The sequence below is a fragment of the Panthera leo genome, chromosome A3 (genome assembly GCF_018350215.1).
Source record: "Panthera leo isolate Ple1 chromosome A3, P.leo_Ple1_pat1.1, whole genome shotgun sequence".
Lineage (NCBI taxonomy): Eukaryota > Metazoa > Chordata > Mammalia > Carnivora > Felidae > Panthera > Panthera leo.
The window spans coordinates 58,499,748-58,523,047 of record NC_056681.1 but is presented as its reverse complement, the minus strand read 5'-3'; the positions used below and the strand labels follow the sequence as shown (position 1 = coordinate 58,523,047).

General features: G+C 44.0%; 1 protein-coding gene across 15 annotated transcripts in view; it reads right to left on the bottom strand.

Annotated features, from left to right (window-relative positions):
* Nucleotides 1-23,300, bottom strand: part of RFX8 (regulatory factor X8) — a 258,871-nt gene that overhangs the window by 10,705 nt on the left and 224,866 nt on the right. For 14 of the 15 annotated variants that reach the window (XM_042931959.1, XM_042931951.1, XM_042931952.1 and 11 more), the window contains 8 exons: nucleotides 15,315-15,378; nucleotides 11,239-11,349; nucleotides 10,578-10,655; nucleotides 7,875-7,988; nucleotides 6,861-7,011; nucleotides 4,556-4,614; nucleotides 2,725-2,881; nucleotides 213-307 (listed from right to left, as the gene is read on the bottom strand). In XM_042931959.1, coding sequence (XP_042787893.1) covers nucleotides 213-307; nucleotides 2,725-2,881; nucleotides 4,556-4,614; nucleotides 6,861-7,011; nucleotides 7,875-7,988; nucleotides 10,578-10,655; nucleotides 11,239-11,349; nucleotides 15,315-15,378 — 829 coding nt within the window. The remainder of the gene's footprint in view (nucleotides 1-212; nucleotides 308-2,724; nucleotides 2,882-4,555; nucleotides 4,615-6,860; nucleotides 7,012-7,874; nucleotides 7,989-10,577; nucleotides 10,656-11,238; nucleotides 11,350-15,314; nucleotides 15,379-23,300) is intronic. The other variant, XM_042931964.1, reaches the window with a different exon arrangement.

Genomic DNA, 23,300 nt, shown 5'->3' with positions numbered 1-23,300 from the left:
TAGAGAACAAACTATGGGTTCCTGGAGGGGTGGTGGGTGGAGGAATGGGCTAAATGGGTAAGGGACATTAAGGAAGACACTTGTTGGGATGAGCACTGGGGGTTATACATAGGGGATGAATCACCGGAATCTCCTCCTGAACTCATTATTGCACTATACGCTAACTAACTTGGATGTAAATTCAAAAAATTTCAAAAATCATGGTTTTGTACCTGGAAGACAAATGCTTGAAGATTTGAAGACAGACAATTCAGGAATACACTGAGGTCTGTGGATGTCCCCAGCAAAGAAATCAAACTGCTTAAACCTATAGACAAAAGAAACAAAAAGATTGTGAGCCAAGAAGCAGGATTTTACTGTAAGTATTTGTGTACGGGGTAACCTAGGGGACGACACTGGAACAGTAGTTTAAAGGAACTCCCTGAGGCCTCACACCCCTTCTGAACACAAAGCATGAATTCTAAAGCCAGATTTGTCACCTCTGCGGTCAACTAGTTCAGAGTTATGTGGTCTTGCCTCTTAGGAACCACCTCTGTCACTTGTTGAAATGGAAAAAATATTTTGAAATAATAACTATACCTTGTAATTATACAGAACCCAGTTAGAAATGAGCTCATTGCATGATACAGACATGACCTCACCTATCCTTGCCATGTTCACAAAAGGGGTAGTTTATTAATGTCCTCAAAACTGATGGTGGACATCAAAGCTGATGAGGGATGTGCCTTGCCTGGGGTTATAAACTCAATTAGTACAGACCTGAAGGGTGGAGCCCCAGCACATGTGACGTTGGGACTTGGCTCCTGCACCTGCACAGGCAGCACTTAGCAAAGAACAGCCTTTGGCTCTCTCGCCTTTTTGAATGCAGCCATGGACCCAGCAGAGTTTAGAAAACTGAGTAGGTTGCCATGGCCCTGACTGAGGCTTGGCCAGGGTTCATCTGGCAGATCTTCGAGGTACACCTCAAGCATTTGCCTGCTAGGTGTCAGCAGTGGCTACCAGCATACTGCTTCCCTGCTGGCTCTGTGCCCTCTTGGAAGTTCTTCCATCCACAAGAATGCCAGCAGGAACACAGGAGGACTGGGCAGGCATCTGGGAGAGAGGCCTCATGCCTTCCTGGGGTTCCCTGGGCTCCAGCGGGAGCAAAAGCAGGGTTTGGGCAAGCACCTGGAGCTTTGGGGAGAGCCAGTAGCCTGGGAGGGAGGTCTTTTGGGCTCCTACTAATGAGGACTGCTTGTCCATATCTCTGAAGCTTGCTGGGTTAGGTATTCACCTTTTCATTGCTGGTTTGGTTGGAAAGGGAGATCCTAGGGAGGAGCTGGGATTTGGGATGGCCAGGCAACAGGGGCAGGGGCTACTAGCCAAAAAGTATGGACCTATTTATTTATTATTTTGTTTTAAAATTTTTTAATGTTTATTTATTTTTGATAGAGCACAAGCAAGGGAGGGGCAGATAGAGAGGGAGACACAGAATCAGAAGCGGGCTCCAGGCTCTGAGCTGTCAGCACAGAGCCCAACGCGGGGCTCGAACTCACAGACTGTGAGCTCATGACCTGAGCCAAAGTTGGATGCTCAACCGATGAGCCACCCAGGTGGCCCAGTATGGACCTATTTAAATATTTTAATAACTGGTACAATCCTACCAAAGTCAGCCCTACTTCAAGGTTAAAGAAAGAGGCAAGGATAGTTTGCAGTGCATGTATGCACTGCCGACTCCAGGTACTCATCTAGTTATGAAGCACTGAAGGGCTACCCTGTGCCAGCACTGTGCTGGGTGGAGCAAGATGAAGAAGCCACGGCTGACATCTGAAGGAGCTCACAGGTTCTGGGGAAGCAGAGCTCTATGCAGAGTTGAGTGTATCAGGACAGAGTCAGGCTCGTGGAGGATGAAGCTAGTAGACCTTCCCAGGACTCCCTGGTGGAGTGTCTGGAATGGGTGCCAACCGAGCACGGCCCCCATGGCCCACTCCCGGCGACTCTCATACAAGGGCCTAGAGATTCGCCTACAGTCTGGGGGAGGAGGTCGTACACCTTCTGCAGCTCTCCTCCTGAAACAGCACCCAGGTTCTCCCCCTGAGTGAGGACAGCTCCTTCTCTCACTACTCTTGCTTCCCCAGGATGGAACGATGCTGTCAGCCAGCTTGCCGAGTTCTTTGTGGAAGGGAGATTTTTTTAAAAAATAATTACGACAGATAGCAAAGGGCAGGAATACCAACAAACTTACTATCACTTGTTTGGAAAGTAGCGAAACACAGTAAAAGCACCATGGCTAAATTTCACATTGTTAAAAATAATAATTGATGATGCTCACAATAGTGGCAGCAGAATCTGGCAAGGCAGGGAGGTCATTCAATCCAGTTCAGACAAGGGTAGAAAAGACACTTTCGAATCTGTGCGTGTACAAGATTGATGAAGAAGTCTTTTCTTCCAAAGGAGACACTCCAGGTTGATTTCCAGAAAGAGATGCTGTGAGGCAACAACCACACTCATCTGTTCATTCATTCAACAAACATGTACTAGCACTGGTGGCCTGGCGGACCCTGGAGGAGTGTTCCCTTGGGTGTTCCTCACCCCTGCAGGAAGAGGTGTGCGAGCAGATAAAGTATAATACTACAGAGTAAAGTAGGTTCTACCTCTATTAAGAACTCATAAACTAGTGATGGCCGGGCAGCCCCAGATATATCCCAAGCGCTCCAGTAACGCGAGCTGCAGAAGGAAGATTACATTGCATCTCCGTGTGCGTCTCCAGGTCAGCCGTGCTGCACGGGTTACTCGGCGGGGCTTTCTTAGAAGTGTCCAAAGCACCTTGATTGATGATGGCATGTAGATCCGACTTCAAAACATTGACCCTCTTGTTGTTTCTCAATACCATTCTCATAGTCTAAAGATAATGGGGAAGCATAATACCTCATTAAATCTTGGCATTTTACTTTTTTACTTTTTTTTTTTTTTTAACATTTATTCATCTTTGAGAGACAGAGAAAGACAGAGCGAGGAAGTTGAGTGAGGGAGGAGCAGAGAGGGAGGGAGACACAGAATCGGAAGCAGGCTCCAGGCTCCGAGCTGTCAGTACGGAGCCCAATGCAGGGCTTGAACTCACTGACTGCGAGATCATGACCTGAGCTGAAGTCGGACACTCAACCAACTGAGCCACCCAGGCGCCCCTTGGCATTTTACTTTTGCCTAATCCCCCTCTCCAAATGACCAAGACTTTTTTGTTGAGGAGAAAGAGAAGTGGATTAAAACTGAATCTTAAATGACAACTGACGTGTTTGAATTTCCCACATTCTAGAACTGTATTTCTGAAAATAAGCATTCAGAGTGGTTTGCTCACAGCAGTTGGGGTTCTCGGGGCACCCCACTCCACAAGCCTAAACTACTCTAGAGAGGAACACAGTAAGTGACTGAGCTTCTGCAAGGGAAATGTGGCTTTGCAGAGTGAGTGCTGACTGGTTCCACAGGGTGGCTGTGGGGACTCAGAAGCTGTCCCTGTCCTTTCCTCTCAGAGGGAGGGCCATGAATTCAGCCTCTGGGAGCTGATTTCCTCAGCTGTTTGGAAAGTAGCTGATTTCCTCAGCTGGCCAAGGGCGCCAATCCAGTCCCTTACATTCCTGGAGTCTGTGGGATGGTCATCCTCACACCAGCCTCAGGAGCAGGCTCTAGAGCCACCTCCATCTCACTGAGGAGGAGCCTGAGGGCACCTGGGGTGTTCAGTAAACCTTCCCAACTGATACTGTTAACAAAGATAAGATTCAGAGTGGCATGGCTCCAGAACCCAAGCTTGCCATTTGAGTTGGGTTGGGACGAAGGCCTTGCTGTGAGGCCATCACCCGTTGACCCAACCAGGAATGAGAAAGTGCTGGAGAACTGGACGGGCTGTGAGCAGTAGGCAGGAAACAGCCCCTAGGAATGCAAAGTCTAGGGAGAGTTTGTGCTGGAGGGATGGAGAGGGTTAAGTGGAAGGCCCAACACAGCTCCTGCTGATTTGGAACAGAGCAGCAGTCTAAGCACTGTCCTGATCTGGTGTCCATAGGATTTCAGAACAGATTCCCGAGCGGCCTGCACACAGGCATTATATAATCTTTCTTTCAGCCCCAGTCTGCCTTCCTCTAACACTGAAACTACACGATCAATCCAGCAGGGAGACCTGGCAGCCCGGACACACTGAGTCCTTGGGGCCACACACTGGCTGAAGGGCTCTGTCTGCCATGATGCCCTTTCACCTCTGACCCTAACTGGCCCTGGTCTGCTCTTATATGGGGTCTTCCTCTGGAACTTTATAACATTGACCTGCTTGTTCTGCTTTTTCTTCTGCAGGGAGAACCTTTCTGAGGAGGGGAGCTGAGGGATGGGCTTCTAGATGAGTCTTGGCCCCACTAGGCCTTCCCAGTTAGTGGCCAGCAAGGTCCTCCTGTCTGCCCTCTGCCCTTTAAGTGGATGCACATGGCCTCCCTGCAAAGGGAACTGCCACCTGTTCCTAGGGGATACTTGCAGCTTTCACTTTTCGCTTCAAGAAACTGCTTTGTTCCCTCCTGTCATGTTGGCCGAAACCTACCTTTGCCATGTTGGAAAGGTATGTCTTTCTTCTTAGTCTTTTGACAAACACAGTAACTTCTGTTAAGGACAATACACGTGGCCATTACTGACAGGGTAGCTTCAAGTTCTCATGTACATAGTGGGGGAGAGAAGGCACAGACAGAGGCACACACATCTACCTAGGAAGGTACAGCCGCCTAAACTGCCCTCCACATCGGGAGACCTCTGTGTATCCTGCTTCCCACCACCCGCTGACCTTTTCCCGAATGGCTAGGAGAGGTTGACAGGGGCCACTGACTAAAACACCCCCCTCCCCCACCCCTTCCCCTCAGTCTCCCCTCCCTTGTACCATAAAATGATGTAACCCCGGCATCTGATACACCGGCTCAAAGGAGTTGAAGATTTTTACCCAGGAAACTTGAGTTCCCAGACTTTGTCATCTCTACAGTGCTCTCCTCAAAAAATGACCCAAGGAAAGGAAAGGATGACAAGAGAAAATCTAAAGGGAATGTGTGCATGTATTCATCTGACAAATCTTTATGACCGATATGCGTGCAGCGTTTGCTCCATAAATGTTTGCTGGGTATTTGCCAGGTTTTTGGATAAAGGAGGCAGCCTCTACCCTCTAGGGGCTCACCCCCTGAGGATGGGTCACCAGACATGCAGACTCCCTCCCCACAGCAGGGTAAGTGCTCTGGCAGTGTGAGAGCAGCATAGGGAAGAAGGAAGGAAGGGGGTGCTGGGTGGGGGTGGGGGTTGCTGAGGGAAGGGAGAGGCCTGTTTGGAAGAAGGTGTCAGGGATGACTTAGAACATGCAAGTTAGGAGTTAGCGAGGGTGAGGAGTGGGGGGTGAGGGAGGGGGGTTGCGGATGGGGTTGGCAGTCTAGGCACAGGCAGGAGCAGGAATAAGGGCCTTTTTGGGGACAACCTGTCTTGTGTTGCTGAGGAGCACCAGTGGAGGGATGTCCTGGGGGGCTGGGGACAAAGATGAGGCCAGAGGCCAAGCTGAGAATGACTTTGCATAGGGGACTTTCCAGGCAGCAGGGGCTATGGAAGGTTTTAATGGGTCAGATAACTGTGTAGAATGATCACTAGGTGTGGAGGGGAGTGTGACTGAGGGGGTGAGGCTGGAGGCAGGATGATCAACTAGGAGGCTCTGAAGTGCCTCTGGGAAGGACAGAGGGAGCCCGGGGTTGGGTTAAGATGGGAGGTAAAGCCACCACAGGAAAGCTGGAGCGGGGCTTGGTCTCCCCACTTCATGGATCTTCTGCCACAGCAAGTTCCAGACCTTACATTCCCTGCAGCACCCCCTCCCTGCGGATTCTTGGCTGGCAGTCTCATGGTCATGGTCCCATAGATCCAGGTGGGTCACACGAGATCAAGATACCCAGTGTGAGTACCGAACCCAGCAAGGGGTGCAGGGCTGGTGGGTTAAAATTAGACATGGTCCTGTTATGTGGGCACTCTGAGAAGGTAGCAAACAGTGTGCAAAGAAAGCAAGACTCAGCCCTGAGCAAGCTGGCCCAGGAAAAGGAGGGTCCTGGTGGGGAGGCTGTTGGAAGCAGCTACAGGTGGTGGTGGAAAACCTCACAGAGGCAGGAGGGAGAAAATGGGTATTTCCAGGACCATAAACATGTCACACACACGTGGGTGAATGCTGGCATTTAAAGGAAGCCATTGTAGTCCTGGAGCAGGCAAGCAGCCTGGGGGAAGTAGTATTCAGCCACTGCCATCTGGTAGCACGATGGAAGGGAAAGTGTTCTAGAAAGCCAATGGGCAGACTGAGACCACAAAGGTGTCAATGCCCCTGTGGCCCAAGAGGTGTAAGAAAGTTAAGGGCATGGGAGGGATTTCAAAAGAGGGAGCAATATTCTTTGAAGCCTTGCGGGAGGCCACACAGAGCACAAAGAGGCGGAAGAATATTGGAGCCTGAGCCCTGGGCAGCCCTGCTTGCGTGGCCAGTGAGCCCAAGGACTGTAGGCTGCCTTTGGGGGTTGGTTTGAGAAGGCTGCATCAGCCAGGGGCTGGAGGCAGAGCCAGCTCCTTCCCTGCACCTCTATCCCGGAGGGCCTGTCAGAAGTCCCTGTTAGTATTTATAAGGGGCAATAGTGAAAGGGTGTGGGTGGATCAGCACAAGGACCCATCATCGCACTAAAGCAAACACCAGCAGATCTGAAGTGGTCATGCCTTGCATACCACAGTTTAGTGCAGGAGGGGAAGAGTTACCCAACAACTGAGGTGTCCTGCCTCAGTCTGAAAGTCAGATACGTCATCTACTCTCAACAGAATTCATTTTTTTTTTTTTTTTTTTTACTGAAACCTACCTTTGAGTTTAGAGATCTGCACGAGGGCGGGAAACCCTTCCAAAGCATTAAGTAGCCACAGCTTAAATTTCTTACTAAATAACCGGACAGATTTCAGGTACTGAATAGAAACATCTTCCAAAAAGTCATGAAGGAGAACGTCCTCAATTCCCTGCAACAGAATCGTCAAGATGTGGTGGCTGCCGCCCAGGGTAGGGGTCCTCTAGTTACAAGTGGCCATGGTCAGACGTGCCACAAACTCAGAGAGAAAGCCACCAGCGGCTTGGCCATTCACTGCTCACTGTGCAGGATGTGCAGCCAGGATGGTTTTTTTTTTTTTTTTAAAGATCTTAAAACATTGCTAATTGATTCAAAATGTTAAGAAACACTATTTCAGCCAATAGTAGGTGGGTCAAATCCAAATACATAAGGGCTGAGAACCCAGCCACCGTTTTTCAACCTTTGTGTTAAAAACTTTGAAGGACTAGACTATTTCCTAAAAGGTAATAAAGTAAAAGGTAAAGGTTCATGGCCAGCTTAAGGAGAACCACAGAAATTATATATAACTGATCCCCAAATAATGATAACCACTCTAGAGATAGAGCATTAAAAACAAACAAACAAAACAAAACAAAACAAAACAAAACAAAACAAAACAAAAACCCAACAACAACCAGAAAACCCTGGCAATTAGGTATATTCCAAAGCAATTATTCCAATTACTCATTCTAAAAAGTCTTCTTTTGTTGAAATTACCAGAGAAAGAACTTTGACCTAGTGCAGAGTTCAGTAATCACTGGAACCATAGGTCACCATGTGTATTGGCTTTTTCTTTACATGAGGTAACTTTCGCTGAATTAAAAAAAAAAAAAAGCTGAGTTTTGGGGAAAGATCAAAAGGCTCGTGGTCCATCAACACCATTATTTACTCCTCAGAGGGCTTGAAGACCACAGAGACTGCAGAGCAGGAGGGCTGTGGTTCTAATCCCAGCATTTGGTATCGATTTCTAGAAAGGAAAGACAAATATCTTCCTACCTTGTACAGCTGCACATCGTAGCATTTAAAGAGCTGGCACACATCGGGCAATGACATAAGCATGACTGTGTCTTGCTGCAGAGATTTCCAGAAAGAAGTGAGCAAGTCCTCCACCTGATGAGGGAGTAGAACATACCTCCAAAAACTCATTTTGTGTCTGGTGAGACTAGTCCCCCGTTACATATTTAATCAGCTCCAAGTGATAATGGGATGAATTTCAGTCTAGTTAATGTAAAGCTTTGTCTATGAGTTCTTCCAGGCTGTGTTTTAGAAGTATTCTTTCCAGTAGCCTATCAGAGAACAACTGCCAGTTGGATGGGAAGACATGGAACGTAATTTTCATGGTTTTCTGGAAGGAAGGCCATTTCTGACCACAAGGGGGCTCCTGTTGATTGTAACAGGATAAAGATCTGGCCACAGGGCACAGACCACAGACCACAGTTTAGAATAAATGTTCATTGACTGACTCCCTCAATTATTTGTCAGCTCAGAAGGACGTGTAACAGTATGTAATCAAAGAGGCTTCCTCCTTGCCAACTTAGAATTCACCTAAAGACTCTGTGATAAAAGAGGACCAGTATCATTCTACATAGGGGCCTTCTTTAAAGACTTCTGTAGATACTTTTTGTTGTGGAACAAAATGGCAGCTTCCTTACTTTTCTTTATCTTTGCCCATGATGACTCTTCAGACTCTATTATTGAACCAGATGACCAACATGAGATGCCAGCTAATAAAGACTCTTGCCTTTCAGGGATTTTTGTAAGCTCAAATATTTTGAAGCACTGAAACCCTGACAGGAGGACCTGCCAATGACTCCAGGCAAGGACTATCCCTGTATGTAGGCTGCCAAGGAAGTTAGGGCCAACTCTCTAAGTACCTGATGATGAACCTGTGATTTGAAATCTTGTTACCAGGGCATTAATTCTTCAGAAGACGTCTCCAAGGAGACTCATAGATATTGAACAAAAATACAATAGTGGGATGAGAGGATTATTAATCCTTTTACTGTCAGTTTGGTAACTTTGGAGCATGGCTTTTTGGGGTTGGTGGGTTTTTTTTTTTTAAATGTTTATTTATTTTTGACAGAGAGAGAGACAGAGCATGAGCGGGGAGGGGCAGAGAGAGAGGGAGACACAGAATCCAAAGCAGGCTCCAGGCTCTGAGCTGTCAGCACAGAGCCTGATGTGGGGCTCGAACTCACAAGCCGTGAGATCATGACCCGAGCCGAAGTCGGTTGCTCAACTGACTGAGCCACCCAGGCGCCCCAGGGTTGGTGGGTTTTAATGAGATCGCAACCATGGGCTCATCTCTGATAACTCTCTCACCAATCCTTCCCAAAGTCATCCAATCCTGTTGTATCTGCTTTAGGAATAGTTCTTCAATTTGTCTATCTTTTTTTCTGATGTCATTGTCACTGCTCCAGACCTCCCCCCTCAGTTCTCACCTTGACTATGACAAAACCTCCTCACTGCCCTCTGCTCCCGTATGGTGATCTTGCATCACTGTCTCCAACCGCTCCCCCTGCCCCACTTCTCAATCAATCAGAATTCTTCACAGGGCATGAGACCCTTTCTAGCACCAGACTACTTTCACACCTTCCGTCTGGTTCTCTCCTTAAGAGATATTAACATTTAGTCATAGTGACCTTTCTGTCATGTCATTGCCTGTGAACATCTTGCTGCTTTTGCCTACACCATTGGTTCTACCTGGAACCCCTTTCCTACTGCACTTTGAGTCTGTTGAACTTCTGCTTTTTCACTGCAATCAACAGCAACATGGCTCCCCCCCCTGGGAGATTCTCAGCCATCTTATTACTCTTTCTCCTGGCACCCAAAACAATCCAATCAAACTGCCATTCTAGAACTTGCCATATTGTATCATATTTATTGGCTTGTATTGCTCCTTTTAGTACCAGACTATAAGCCTTATGAAGAATATGTTCCCTAGTTCCAGAAATGGTTCTAGTCACAGGGTAAGAATTAAGTTAATGTTTGATGAGCAAATGAAGGAAAGAAGTATATTAGATATCCAATGTGGATGGATATCTATAAAATTGCATTAGTAGGACAAGGGCCATCCTGAAAACACCTTGGTATCTCCTTCACTGTAATGTTTTACACACAATAAGTACTAAATGAACTCATGCCAAATGAACATTATCACCCAAAATTGAAGTACTTAGAACACTAGGCATCAAAAAAGATTTCATTTAAATGTGCACTTGTTCCCCTGGATTTTCTATGGCAAAAGATAAAATTCAGAATGGTTAAAAGATTTGCTCATGTTTTTCACAGCCAATTCTAGAATAAAATCATCCAGTCATTACAACACAGATGACCCTGCTTCAAAGTCTTGCTTCCTTTTCAGTTAGCAGGTTATCAGTAAAATGACTCTTTAGTGTTACTGAAAATTCTAGGGTGAATAATGTTACCAACACTTTATTCAAAATCAGCAGGAATTACATCTTAAAAAATAGCTGAATTATATTTGAAGCATAAGGTTATATTAGCACCTTGGAAAATTTCCAAATGATTAAACTGAATAAAAATATCACCTCAGGTATCACCTCAATAACTATAAATAGCTGCCTTCTAAGCACTTCAGTGCAATAAATTACTACTTGACATCCCTTGAGGGGTCTTTTCAAGTACAATGATTAATGATGAGTCATAAATACTTGTGTTTTATAGATAAAACCCTACCCTCTCAAGTTCTTGGTTCCTCACGTTTTGTAAAATCTCTTGGCAATAGTTGTAGTATTCATCAGCAAGAAAGGCCATCTAGGAAGGATATGGAAAATCATTTCAGTTTTAGGGGCACTTCCAGAATGAACTGATTCTCAAAGAATCTTTCTAAGCCCTTAGAGTCTGCTGCTCATGTTGCAATTCTGATATAACAGTAGCTGAGCTCTTCCAGTGTTGTTTATGTGTAGCAATGCATACATGTTATTGGCCTAATGTTGACATAGCTTCAATTTTGATGTCATAACTCTAGGGTCTGTACCATCCACTAAAGAGGCCACCAATATCTGACATCTTTCTCCCTAAACCCCAATTTGCCCCTCCATGTTCCCCAGTCCCAGCTTCTAGAAAACCTGCATATCTGTTCTCTGCTCTGTCATAGGGAAGCCCTCACTCTAATGACAAAGTGGTCCTAGGTGGAGCCTTTCTGTAAGATGTGAGGGGAAGACCTGAACCTCCTGACTGACACCAAGCCCCGGGAGGGAACGTTGGTGCTCACAGGTCTGGGAGAAGGCAAACGTACTCCATCTGGTTCAAATGATCACAACAAAATAAGAAGATATCTATTCCCCTAGGCATCGAATGCATGAAAAGTTACTTTCCCCCATGTGTGCAAGCCTACCATTTTGTAGGAGTACTTCTTTGCCAGTTCTTGCTCCCAGAATGGACATCTCCTGAATTCAGACAAAGGGGATCCAATGGGGTCTGTCTTTATCGGTGAACGATTTTCACACTAGAAACCATTTATACACGGATTATTTCTTCAAAATAAATGAATTTTCTTGTATATAAACCATGTCATGATCACATTGCTACTACAGGTTAATGTTCTATGCAAACTTTTATACACACTCTGGATATATCATTGATCCAGCAACTTTCCCCCTTATTTCATTAGAAGTGATATTATCTTTCTCCTATAATTCTATAAACTATGGTCATCAGGAAGCAGTCAGGACTGAGTATATTACCCAGATATATCACTCTTGCAGTCATGTATTACAAGTGCTATATAGTAACGTGATAAAAATATTATGTATGAATAATTTAATACCACAAATGCATTTATATAATCCTTGTCTATATAACTGTCCCTCCTTGAAATAAAACCGGATCCTGTCTAGGTCATGATGCCCATATTAGAAATCTCAGGGCTAACTACCAAGGAAAATGAAGAGCACAGCCTTTAGAAGTACAAATTACAGAATGGTAAAATGTTTCCATCAAGGAGGAAAAAAGGTAACATGGCAGAAAGCAAATTCAACATTCCTTCCTGCTGTCCCCTTTGAGCAAGGGAAGGCATGATCACTCTTGATTGAAGGACATTGGTTTTATTTTAAGTGATTTCTTCAAGATTTTCCTGAACTACTTTTAAATAATTCCCATTTTCAATAGAGTAGGATGAAATCATTCCTTTGAGTTGGAAATTGAGATGGCATAGCCCGCCACGTTTGATTGCAACAAGCATGAGGGTTTTCCTCTTCAGTGTCTCTCCAACTCAATGGTGCTCTGTGACAGTACAGTTCTAAGATCAATATTTCATCCTTAGCTTTCTCAGATCTTATATACTTAGAGCCTTACTGAGCTACTCACTTATATCTTGCTTAGTAGATTGTTTATGTGGGTTTGCAGTATGTTCCTGTCTGCAAGCCACCTGAGGGCAGAGTGGCCTTCGAACCACCTGCACCCACCCTTATGGATAGGAGTAGCACTCAGCTCCCATCCCACACAGTGCTGCACATACTCGAGAACAGACATTACCAGCTTCCTCCTCTCATGTTTCCTTGTTATCAACCCACATCACAGTGAGGATCAGAGAAGATTAGGGGTCATGGTCAACAGCCTTCTTAGTGTCCTAAAATCTGTACTACTTAACTCTTTGTGGTCCTGAACCTCTTTGAGATTCTGATGAAAGCAATTGTTCCTCTCCTTGGAAAAATGCACAGTATGCACTTAATATTGTGAAGATGCCAAGTTGAAATTCGCCTTATTGATATATATTTTTAAATAAAAATAGAGGTATATGTGTCTAAATAAATACATAGTCATGTAGAAAGGCAACAGCTCAAAAAATGTCATTTCCTTTGGGTGCTGTTTGGTTCTCACTGGGTTTGCACTGGGTGCTATTCAACCTTCATTCCTACCACTTTGGAACACTGGCTTCATTTGGAGTCATTGGATGGAGAGCTCTCCTAGCATGTGGGTGTGGGTCATCAAGAAAAATGGGGCTATTTCATGGAGTTCACTGTCCTGGTCATTAATCTTCTATTAGAGAAGCACTAAGGAATCATCCAGTCCAACTCTGGGCTTGCTTCTCTTACCTACCACATCTTACCCTAACTACATCCATTTTCTCCACAGCACACCCTGACCTCCTGTATTCATCAATGCTCCTGAGGCTTATGTTTCTATTATCAAAGCCAGTGCTTCTCAGGTGTGGTCCTGAAACCATCCACATCAGAATCCCTGGGAGCACTTGGGGTTCATATCTCTAGGGCCCTAGTAGATCAGATGAGGCCAGCAATCTATCATTTTAATCTGCCTCCTTAGTGAGCCTTATGCATGCTCAAGTGGAGAAGCATAGTTCCAGTCAGACTATTCTCTGTCTCACTGCAGAAATCTCTACCTTTCAACATGGCAAATGCATCACAGTTCTACCTGTTCAAAGTCTGTATATGTAATATTGTAGTAATGTAAGAAATCATCACAAGGACCATGTAAAAGTAATTGATTACCAAAAAATAATAATAAAAAGCAAAGTTATGTGTTCCTGAAGTTAATTCCTTCCCAGCTCTTCCTATGAAAAGAATTGATCTTTCAGGAAAGAAAAATGTTTTAAAATCATGATTGAAATCTTTTCTTCATAATATACATAATCATAAATCTAAAGTGAAAGTTTATTACAGAACCACTGAAGTTGGAATTTCTTCAGGAGAAGGCATTCAGGAAAGAATCAGAGGGATTCCCATTCTGCAGAAATAGTTCAGCAAAATGACAAAGAAAAATGTGAGAAATTCTATTTAGATTTTCCAAGTATATCAAATGCAGTTTGGAATTTTCAGTAGTTCTAAACAAATGTCATTGTAATCTTTAGTAAGCACATACAATGTGTCTCACCCTGGAGGTACAATGGGGGACCCTTTCCATCAACACCCGATCTACTAGGTATTATCTGCTTCCCCTATCAATTCTCCTGGATGCCTTTGGTCCTTTCTGCATCCTTGAATACACTGCTCCCTCAATTATCACTCCCAAAGCAAATGTATCCTGTCATTCTCCTTCTAAAGTTGCCTCAGTGGTGGCCTACAGTCTCAAATCTAAATTCCCCAGCCTGGCTTTGACAAGCTATTTGCCATCTGATCCCACCCAGAGCCTACGGTTTCCCCAAATCCTCACCTCCAGCTCCTCACTGCCCACACACTTCCTAACATGAATGCAAGCTACACTCTCAAGATGAAAGCCTCCTAAAAGAAGATCTGAGTGACCCCTCCAGGATCAGCTCAAGAACAGTATGGCAGACAGACTAATGATTGCCCGAAGATATCCACATCCTAATCCCCAGAACCTTAGATGGCGAGAGAGACTTTGCAGATGTGATTAACTTTAAGGACCTTGAGATAGGGAGATTATCTGGAGCATCCAGGCAGCCCCAATGTAATCACAAGGGTTCTTAACAGGGGGGAACCCTTCCAAGCTTCAAAGAACCAGAGAGATGGCATTGGCAGCGTGAGGACTTAGCCCGCCTTTGCTGGTTTTGAAAACTGAGAAAGGAGCCATGAGCCAAGGAACATAGGCAGCCTCAAAAGCTGAAAAGACAAGATATAGATCCTCCCCTCCATCCCCCAGAAAGACTGTAGCCAGCACTTTGATCTTAGCCTGGTGAGACTATCAGACTGTGACCTCCAGAACTGTAAGAAAATCAGTTTGTGTTTTAAGCCACTAAATTTGTGCTAGATTTGTTATAGTGGCAATAGGAAATGAACACAGGCCACCTCTTCCATGAAACCTTCCCTAGTCACTCTGGCCCACTACAACATTTTACCCCCAATCCCACTTTGGACTTCCCAATCCACCCACAGCCTACCCTGGCTATTCCACAGTATTGTTCACAGCTATTCCACCGGTTGTTTCATGTCTATCTCAGTTTCCCAACCATGAAACTGTATTCTATTCACGTATAGGGAGTTTGTTTTTACTTTTCTCTCACACCCCATTCAGTCATCAAGAATGCTTGTCACAAAACAAGTTTTCAAAAAGTTACCCATTCAATGACCCTCTCAACAAGACAGTATCAAAGTACTATCGTGTCGTCTTGGCCAACTTAAGCAAAATTCAACTCATGATGTCATAGATTAGCTATTAATAGTTCTGGTGTCCTAATTCAAAAAGCTATAACTGTAATATGGAGACATTTTCACACACATTTATTGCCAAGAACCTAAACATCCTTCTTAATTATAGCAAAAGAAACACAAACAGCTGATGTGCAGCAAAACAATATGCTCCTTGAGGACACCTGTCCCAGCATAGGATGTGGTAGGTACATGGTGGATAATCAACAACACTGGTAAAATGGGTGAGTGGTTAAGGGCCACACATACTAAGAACATTAAACATAGGAAAACACTTGCTTCTAATCAGGCAATTACTGAATATTGCAGGCTCTATTATAGTAAATTTATTTTATTCCATACTCACTGTTCCTTCTTGTTGGATAATGCTGTTATAGTTAGTAGATTTTTCAAAGGCAATGATATCTCCACTGTGACAGAATAGATAACAGAGAAATAATTTTAGTAAGCCACCTGTTTCTGAGCACAAGTATGAAGTGTTTTTTTGCAGCAAGTTTACTTATATGGGGTATAACTTGTATTTCAAAACTCTCTTCCAAGTTTCTATACATGACTGGTGATTAGCACCTGCTTGGAGTTAAAAAAAATCAATTTCTATAATTGGGGTAACCATGTATTTCTTTTGAGAGGTTTATTCTCCTTAGAAGTAAATTTATGATGTCATCATAGGTAGAACTTGCTCCTGAGAGAAAAGAAAAATCATCATGGAAATGAAGTCTTACACTTTCTGATTTGGAGATTTTAAAAAAATTTTTTAATGTTTACTTATTTTTGAGCCGGCGGGGGTGGGGGGAGGGCAGAGAGAGAGGGAGACACAGAATACAAATCAGGCTCTAGGCTCCAAGCACAGAGCCCAACACAGGGCTTGAACCCACAAAGCGTGAGATCATGACCTGAGCCGAAGTCAGATGCTTAACTGACGGAGCCACCCAGGTGCCCCTGATTTGGGGCTTTTAAAATTATCAATTCATATATGAGAATATCCTCTCAGTGGATGGATATAGCAGAGCACCTTCACAGAATGAGGAAAGTGAGAATAATGACATGTATGTCCTATTTCACCATGCCTCTTGGATTCATACCTTATATAATGGAGACATTCACATGTCATAGAGAACAGATTCAGTCCTAGCTATGCATTCTGGTACATTTTCCTTTAATTCCAGGTATTTGAGAAACTGGTAGCCCAGAGATGACCCCTTTTTCAAAAGGAATGTGTTTTCTGTGGATGCCAGAGGAAATGACATTTTTTTTCCCCAGTGCCCCCACAATCCTCAGAGCTGTGGCTACTCTGTCCACTCCAAGTCAATACATATCCTCATACCTGACTGTTTCAACTCTATGTAATCATACAAAGAGAAGAGGAAGGCAGTGGGCTAGTGCTCCGCTTCTGGAAGCAAGGCAATAGTCATTTTAAAAAAAATTTACATCCAAGTTAGTTAGCATAGAATGCAATAATGATTTCAGGAGTAGAATCCAATGATTCATTTCCTACATATAACACCCAGTGCTCATCCCAACAAATGTCTTCTTTAATGCCTTGTGCCCATTTAGCCCTTCCCCGCACCCACTACCATTCCAGCAGCCCTCAGTTTGTTCTCTATCTTTTAGAGTCTCTTATGTTTTTGTCCCCCCTCCCTGTTTTCATATTCTTTTTGCTTCCCTTCTCTTATGTTCATCTGTTTTGTATCTTAAGTTCCACATATGAGTTAAGTCATATGATATTTGTCTTTCTCTGACTAATTTCGCTTAGCGTAATACCCTCTAGTTCCATCCACGTTGTTGCAAATAGCAAGATTTCATTCTTTTTGATTGCCAAGTAATACTCCATCTTCTTTAGCCATTCATCTGTCGATGGACATTTGGGCTCTTTCCATACTTTAGCTATTGTTGATAGAGTTGCTATAAACATTGGGGTGCATGTGACCCTTTGAAACAGCACACTTGTATCCTTTGGATAAATACTTAGTAGTGCAATTGCTGGGTCATAGGGTAGTTCTATTTTTAATTTTGTGAGGAACTTCCATACTGTTTTCCAGAGTGGCTGAACCAGTTTGCATTCCCACCAGCATTGCAAAAGGGATCCTCTTTCTCTGCATCCTTGCCAATATCTGTTGTTAAGGCAATGGTCATGAATGAGATGGCCTGGAAGGAGGCGAGAATCAGGGGGAGCAGGGGAGATGGAGGTAGATAGCTTTAATCTCACACAGGGAGAGACTATGGTCCTGCTCAGCCTCTCCAAAACCCGGAAGCTCTCTGCTGAAGGTTTGTGTCCAACCCAAGTCATGGAAACCTGGGCACCATACTTGATACCCATCTAATCAATGTTTCCACATAATAGTCTATTTCAAAACAGGGCAAATAGATTCAGGGTCTGGATCAAAAGCACTGGAAAGCCACCCTCTTAACCTTCCACTAAGAGTTGTTATCACAATGGGAATTGTACTTTGGAGTGCTTAATGGCAAGAGAGTTTCAGAATGTGGGATCTGTTCAACCTGGAGGGGAGATATATATATATATCCCCTCCACATAGTATGATGGATTGATGGATGATGCAAGGAGAGCCACACGTGAAGAATTCCACTTGTCATATCTCAATGATCTCTTGGGTAGGCATGGGACATGATGGAGTTTCTCCAGGTAAAATTTGTAAATAGCCCATTGCCACACAAATTCTGGGACACTACATCAACAAGACCAACAAACAATACATAAAAACATTGGATAAAATGTAGATTGAAATAAAACAGAAGAAAATGTCAGAAATGGCAGTTCACTGAGTAAAGGGCTAATAGACAAGGAAGTTAAATAAAAGTCTATAGTCATCAGCCCTTAAGAAATGTCTTAAAAATCATTTGTGAGGCTTTCCTCCACTAAATTGGAGGTAGAGTCATTTCTCTACAAGTCTACATTGTGTTAATATGCTACTCCTAATATTTTCTACAGAGGTGGTAGCCTCTGTAGAGGAAAAAAAGTTATACAAATAATTGCAAAGACATTGAGTGGGAGTTAAGACAGTTGAAATATAGGGTGTTAGGAGAACATATGTCATGAGGTCCATGCTATCCTCTTGTTAGTTCAACAGTTACATGCCTGTAAATTGGCACCTTGATAAGCTCAGGAGAGTTTCCTTTGTGATTAGCTACCCCATCTGGTTGGTACTTATCACAACACTGTACTTGGACAGCACTTACTAAACTCTTTGGACGATGACAGAAATCTTCACGGGAAATTCCTTTAGATACTTACAAACAGGAGTCTGGAAGCTAGAAGGTTTAGTTTTGGACTTAAAGGAATGAGAAGGGAAACCCTCCACCTTATTGCTCACCCCCTCTACCCCAACCCTGATTCTGATAGCTTTGGAAGCCATTCAATTGAGAGTGACACTCTCAATTATTTAGGATTTATAAATGTAACTCCCAAGTTCTGCCATGTGTTCAATATAGAATACGAGTTTAATGCAACAGCTATCAAAAGGAGGGTGGCGTTACCCTCCTCGCTGTGAAAAGGAAGACTGAAGGGGAACTCCTTGCACTATAGCCTTTAGGTATCAGACTAGGGGATACAACCCAACTATCCTCACTGGGGAGCTATTTTATTTTTGTACCATTTAAATTGGGGGAGTTTATGCTTTTAAACAATGGTGACAGGAAAAATAAAATTCGTCAACTTTGGAGAGAGATGTTAAAAAAAAAAAAGTGCCCATCTGCATCTGGCCAGACAGTGACAGCTTGCTTATTCAGAAGAATGGCAAGGCAGCCTCTTCCAACCTTGGGATGCCTTAGTTCAGGTCAATGGCTCACAACATGGGTCTAGGTTTAGTGCAATCCTATTTATTTCTTTAAAAAATTACCCAGTCTCAAACCTTCAAGCAAAGATGCATGAAAGTATGCACCAGCTAGTGGGAGAGAAGGAGGCAGTATCAGAGCAGACTACAAAGCAAGTGAGCAGAGGATCACTGTTGGAGACCAGCCTTGTGCCAAGAGGGAGATCTGTGGAGACCCAAGACAAGGGCATTGGCATCCAGAAGATCTGGCCAACTAGGCTGAATGGACATTGCAGGTCTTGGCTCCATGCTTTAATCTTTACATGAGGCTGGGTTGGGCTAGAACTGGAGACTGTGGTAGACAGGTGGGGTCTACTACTCAAGAGGAGGGGCAGTGACGGTAGGGAGGCCAAAACAGCATTGGAGGTGACACTTTCAGCTCTCAGAGTGCCAGCCAGGATGGTCTCATGTTCTAGGGGTCACTGCCACTGCATCACTTTCCAGGTGTGGTTTTGATTCAGTCCTGTGGGCCATTTATTAGGTTGTGGTTAAAAGCATAGTCATTGCTAAAATATGGTTCTAATAAAACCACACTGATATCCAGAGCCAGCTTTGCCATGAAGGAAGGGCTTCCAGTCTAAGATGTCTTCTTCCATCATTCCCTGAGGCCTGAGACGCTTTCATGGTGCCGAATCGAGTCTGCCCAGTGATGTCCCTTGTGTTGTGAGCAGTCCCCTCAGCTCATGCTCCACAGGGCATAACTTGGACGAGACCCAGGATGTCAGGATTTAGCTATTCAGGATAGGGAATGGGGTCAGGAGGTGCTGCAAAGGGTCTGCTGGAAATGGAGGGAGAGAGACTCAGGAAGAAGGAAGGCTGAGAATTCGCATAGTACAATAGAATAGGCATCCTTGTCAAGCTCTGCCCCTGACTTGAGATGTGGCCTTAAGCTTGTTGCTTGAAGCTTGTTGCTTTGAAGGCCTCAATTTTCCAACCCTATACAGGGAGGAGATGGGCTTTGATGACCCCCAAAATCTGTTCCAGCTCCCAGAGCCCATATCCTTTGTGGTCACGTGGACTCCAAGCCCTCCAGGGTCTACATGATGGTTAGAAGATATTTTTCTGGGCCTCGTGCAGGGAGAGTGGAGGAAGGCTCTTCTGGGGCCCTACAAATTGTCCACTTCACTCAGTGCAGTGTAGACACAGCAAGAGAACCACATTTTACTTTAATTAATTTTTATGATCAATTTGGCTAAAGAAGGATCCAGCATGAAGAGGATGGAGACGTCATTACATGGCACACAACTCATCTTTTTTTTTTTCCCCATAAAATCTTTCAAATGCGGTGTTAGCTTTTTGGCATTTGACTTTCTTTTAGTTTAACTACAATTTGCATTCACATTCTCAGGTTTTGACATCATTTGTCATTAATCCAGGCTTTCATTTACATCATGTTGGCCTCGTAATTTGTCCTCTCAAATCACTCCAACAGCAGTGAAACAACTTGAAGCAATTACAAAGGTAAGAGGATAAAAATGTAATAAAACCTAATTCGTGGACCATTGTTTGGTGTCAGAATGCAAAGCCAAGGTGCTTCATCTTCCGATCATTAAAGGATCTAATTTCAAGTTTTCCTCTAAGCACATGAATTAATTAGTTCGGTTTCATTCGGAGATGATGAACTTAATGAATATTTTTGTAACTAAAACTGAAATAGTAAGCATATGTATTCATATAAAGACGTGTGTTGTTAGGATTGCAAAAAAGCTTTCTTCAATATAATTTTGCTTATACTAATGATACTAATCACTGCAATCCACTGAGCACTTACTCATTGCTAAGTGCTTTACTTGGTATTACCTAAATTCTTCCAACAATCCACGAGGTAGGTTGATAATAACTCGTTATTATCCCCATTTTATATATTGGAAAAGAGAAACAATTCAAAGAGCTAGAAACCCAGCCCTGACTTCAGAGCCTCATCTCTATACCTCTTCTACAATTCTGTCTTACAAGAGGTACAGGTAGGATGAAAAATAATGTACACAAGAAGGACAAAGTAAGATGTCAGGTTTTGGAAACTTAAAATAAAGAACTACCTTATTTGTAAAACTGGTTTGCTGAGTGTCGTAGATTAGTCATGTTCTGCATTGGGGGCTGTTGCTTTTTATACTGCTTAACTGTACCCTGACCCATTAGACTTTATGAACAACTTAATTGCAAAATGGTGACCGCAGGAAACACCTTTGAAAGTGTTGAAAGTCTAATTCATTTATATTCACCCTCCTGGGGTAAAACTCAGCAAGCAGAAGTCAAGCTCCACCGGCAGACAGCAAACATGTGGCCTTATAGCGGGCATCTCTGGCTGGAGATGGGTGAGTGAGGGGATGCTTTGAGCAAATTAGATCGTCCAGTGTTTGCGAGCTTAGGAGCGTTACCTGCTTTCAAAATCTTTTCCAAGCAAGGGTGCAGTCTAGGATATAATTCTCCACATGTATGTTTCTTGAACTGCCAGGCAGCAATCAGGTAATGTGTTATTTTTTTTAACCTTAACACGTTCTAACTAGCCTTGAAAACCATAGGGTGGACAGGGCCAAAAAGCAGGTTGCAACTTGGATACCTTATTAGTACCTAAGAGTTAGGCCCTCTGGGGCTCATCAGAGCCAGGAAGGCTCAACTCCTGCCCCGTGCCATGGCTGCACAAACAGAAGGAAAAGAAGCCCTTCTTGGGGCTAGAGAAAGACTCTGAAGAAGCTACTGGTGTTCTCCCTGACATCATTAGGTCTGTGGTACCCACAGTTGCCAGGCTGACAGCTCCCTGTGAACTCATTCTCCTCCAGGGTGGTGTGGTCTGAAAGACGAACCTTCACCTTTCTGCTTTGTTGGCACAAAGCAGCTGTGGACCCACAGCCCTGGATTCCACAGGCTCTGGGGCCCACCGAGGCAGCCCCCTGGGCTCTTGAGCTGGCAGAAGAACAAAGGACTGAAAAACAAAGGCATGGAATGTTGAAGGCACAATTTTAGAAGCTTTTTAAAGGCCTTTAATATCTTAAGTTGGAAAAGCTGAGAGAGAGAGAGAGAGAGAGAGAGAGAGAGAGAGGTGGGCAGAGGTTTCTTGGGGGAGGAATGAGAGCAAGGGTTAGCTTCCATATTTCCCGAAGGAAATATGAGACTCTGTACAGTTGATTTCAGAATCTACATTAGGTAGAATGGGATTCATCTATTTGCAAAATAACAAAAAAGTTTTCCTTGGGACATATTAATGGGGATTTTGTCTGAGAGGTAGAGAATAACAGTGAATTAATCTGGGTTGTTTCTCTAGATGTGACCATAATACATGCATGCATGTTCTCTCTCTCTCTCTCTCTCTCTCTCTCCCATTCCCCCCTTCTCCCCAGACAATAATAAAGCATTTTATACTCTGGCCTCAATTCTGCAGTGAGTTTCTAGGTCAGCAATTACACCCAGCTCCAAGTCTCAGTCTGGATGCCAGCTAAACAAGATTGGAATCTGGGGAGGCCTATTCCCTGTAAAATTATGTTACCCCGGAGAGAGGAGCAGGAGGGAAAATGTTCTGGATTTTGTGAAGGGGTCCTTTTCATATGGTACACACTGCATATTTATAGTCATTTTTCTTTAAAAAAAAAAAAAAAGCCTCAAACTTTTCATTTGCTTTGAAAATCAAACCTTGGTCTCTGCTTGGTTCAGGGTAGACGCTGCCTCAGCAGTTTTTTAGCGAAATTCAGCGCAAGTCCCGCCCCACCCCACTGCAAACGAATGTTGTTGACACGCTGAAATCCCCGATCTGCTCCTAGGCTACCTATTTAAGTGTCCAGTTAAGGGGATCATCAGTGCCATAGTCCCTGGCTCTGGATCATGTCCTCCTGCTGCTTCTGCTTGCGTGGAGGGAGGGGTGACATGGATGGTGTCAGAGACCTGGGCATCATAGTTTCTATACTGATGGGCCTTTGGAGGTGCAACATGGAGGACATAAGGAAGAGATAAGGGCTTATTTTGAAACTAATTTAATTTACTTTATTTTATTTTTAAAAACATCTTTTTAATGTTTATTTATTTTTGAGAGAGAGAGCACATGCAAGCAGAGGAGAGCCAGAGAGAGAGGGGGACAGAGTATCAGAAGCAGGCTTTGTGCTGACAACAGAGAGCCTGATGTGGGGCTTGAACCCAAGAAGTGTGAGATCATGACCTGAGCTGAAGTCAGATGCCTAACTGACTGAGCCACCCAGACGCCCTGAGACTAAATTAATCTTAATTAGATTATTACATGCTTCTTTGTAGTGTTGGGGGATGGTGGTGAAGAGGAAGCAGAATCCCCCAAAGCCACCCCTTTGCTACCATCACTGGTTCCTGGCCAAATCTCTCAGTGCTGATGCTTTTATTGGCGTTTCCATTTCTTTCCTTAAAATAAGGTCCAGAGGGGAACAAAAGACAAACAGGATGCCATGGAACAGCGTACACACAGTTCAATGACTCAGAGGCTTGTTGCTGGGTTTGGAGTACATTCCACTCTAAGATGCTCCTAACAAGGCATACTCTTACAAAAA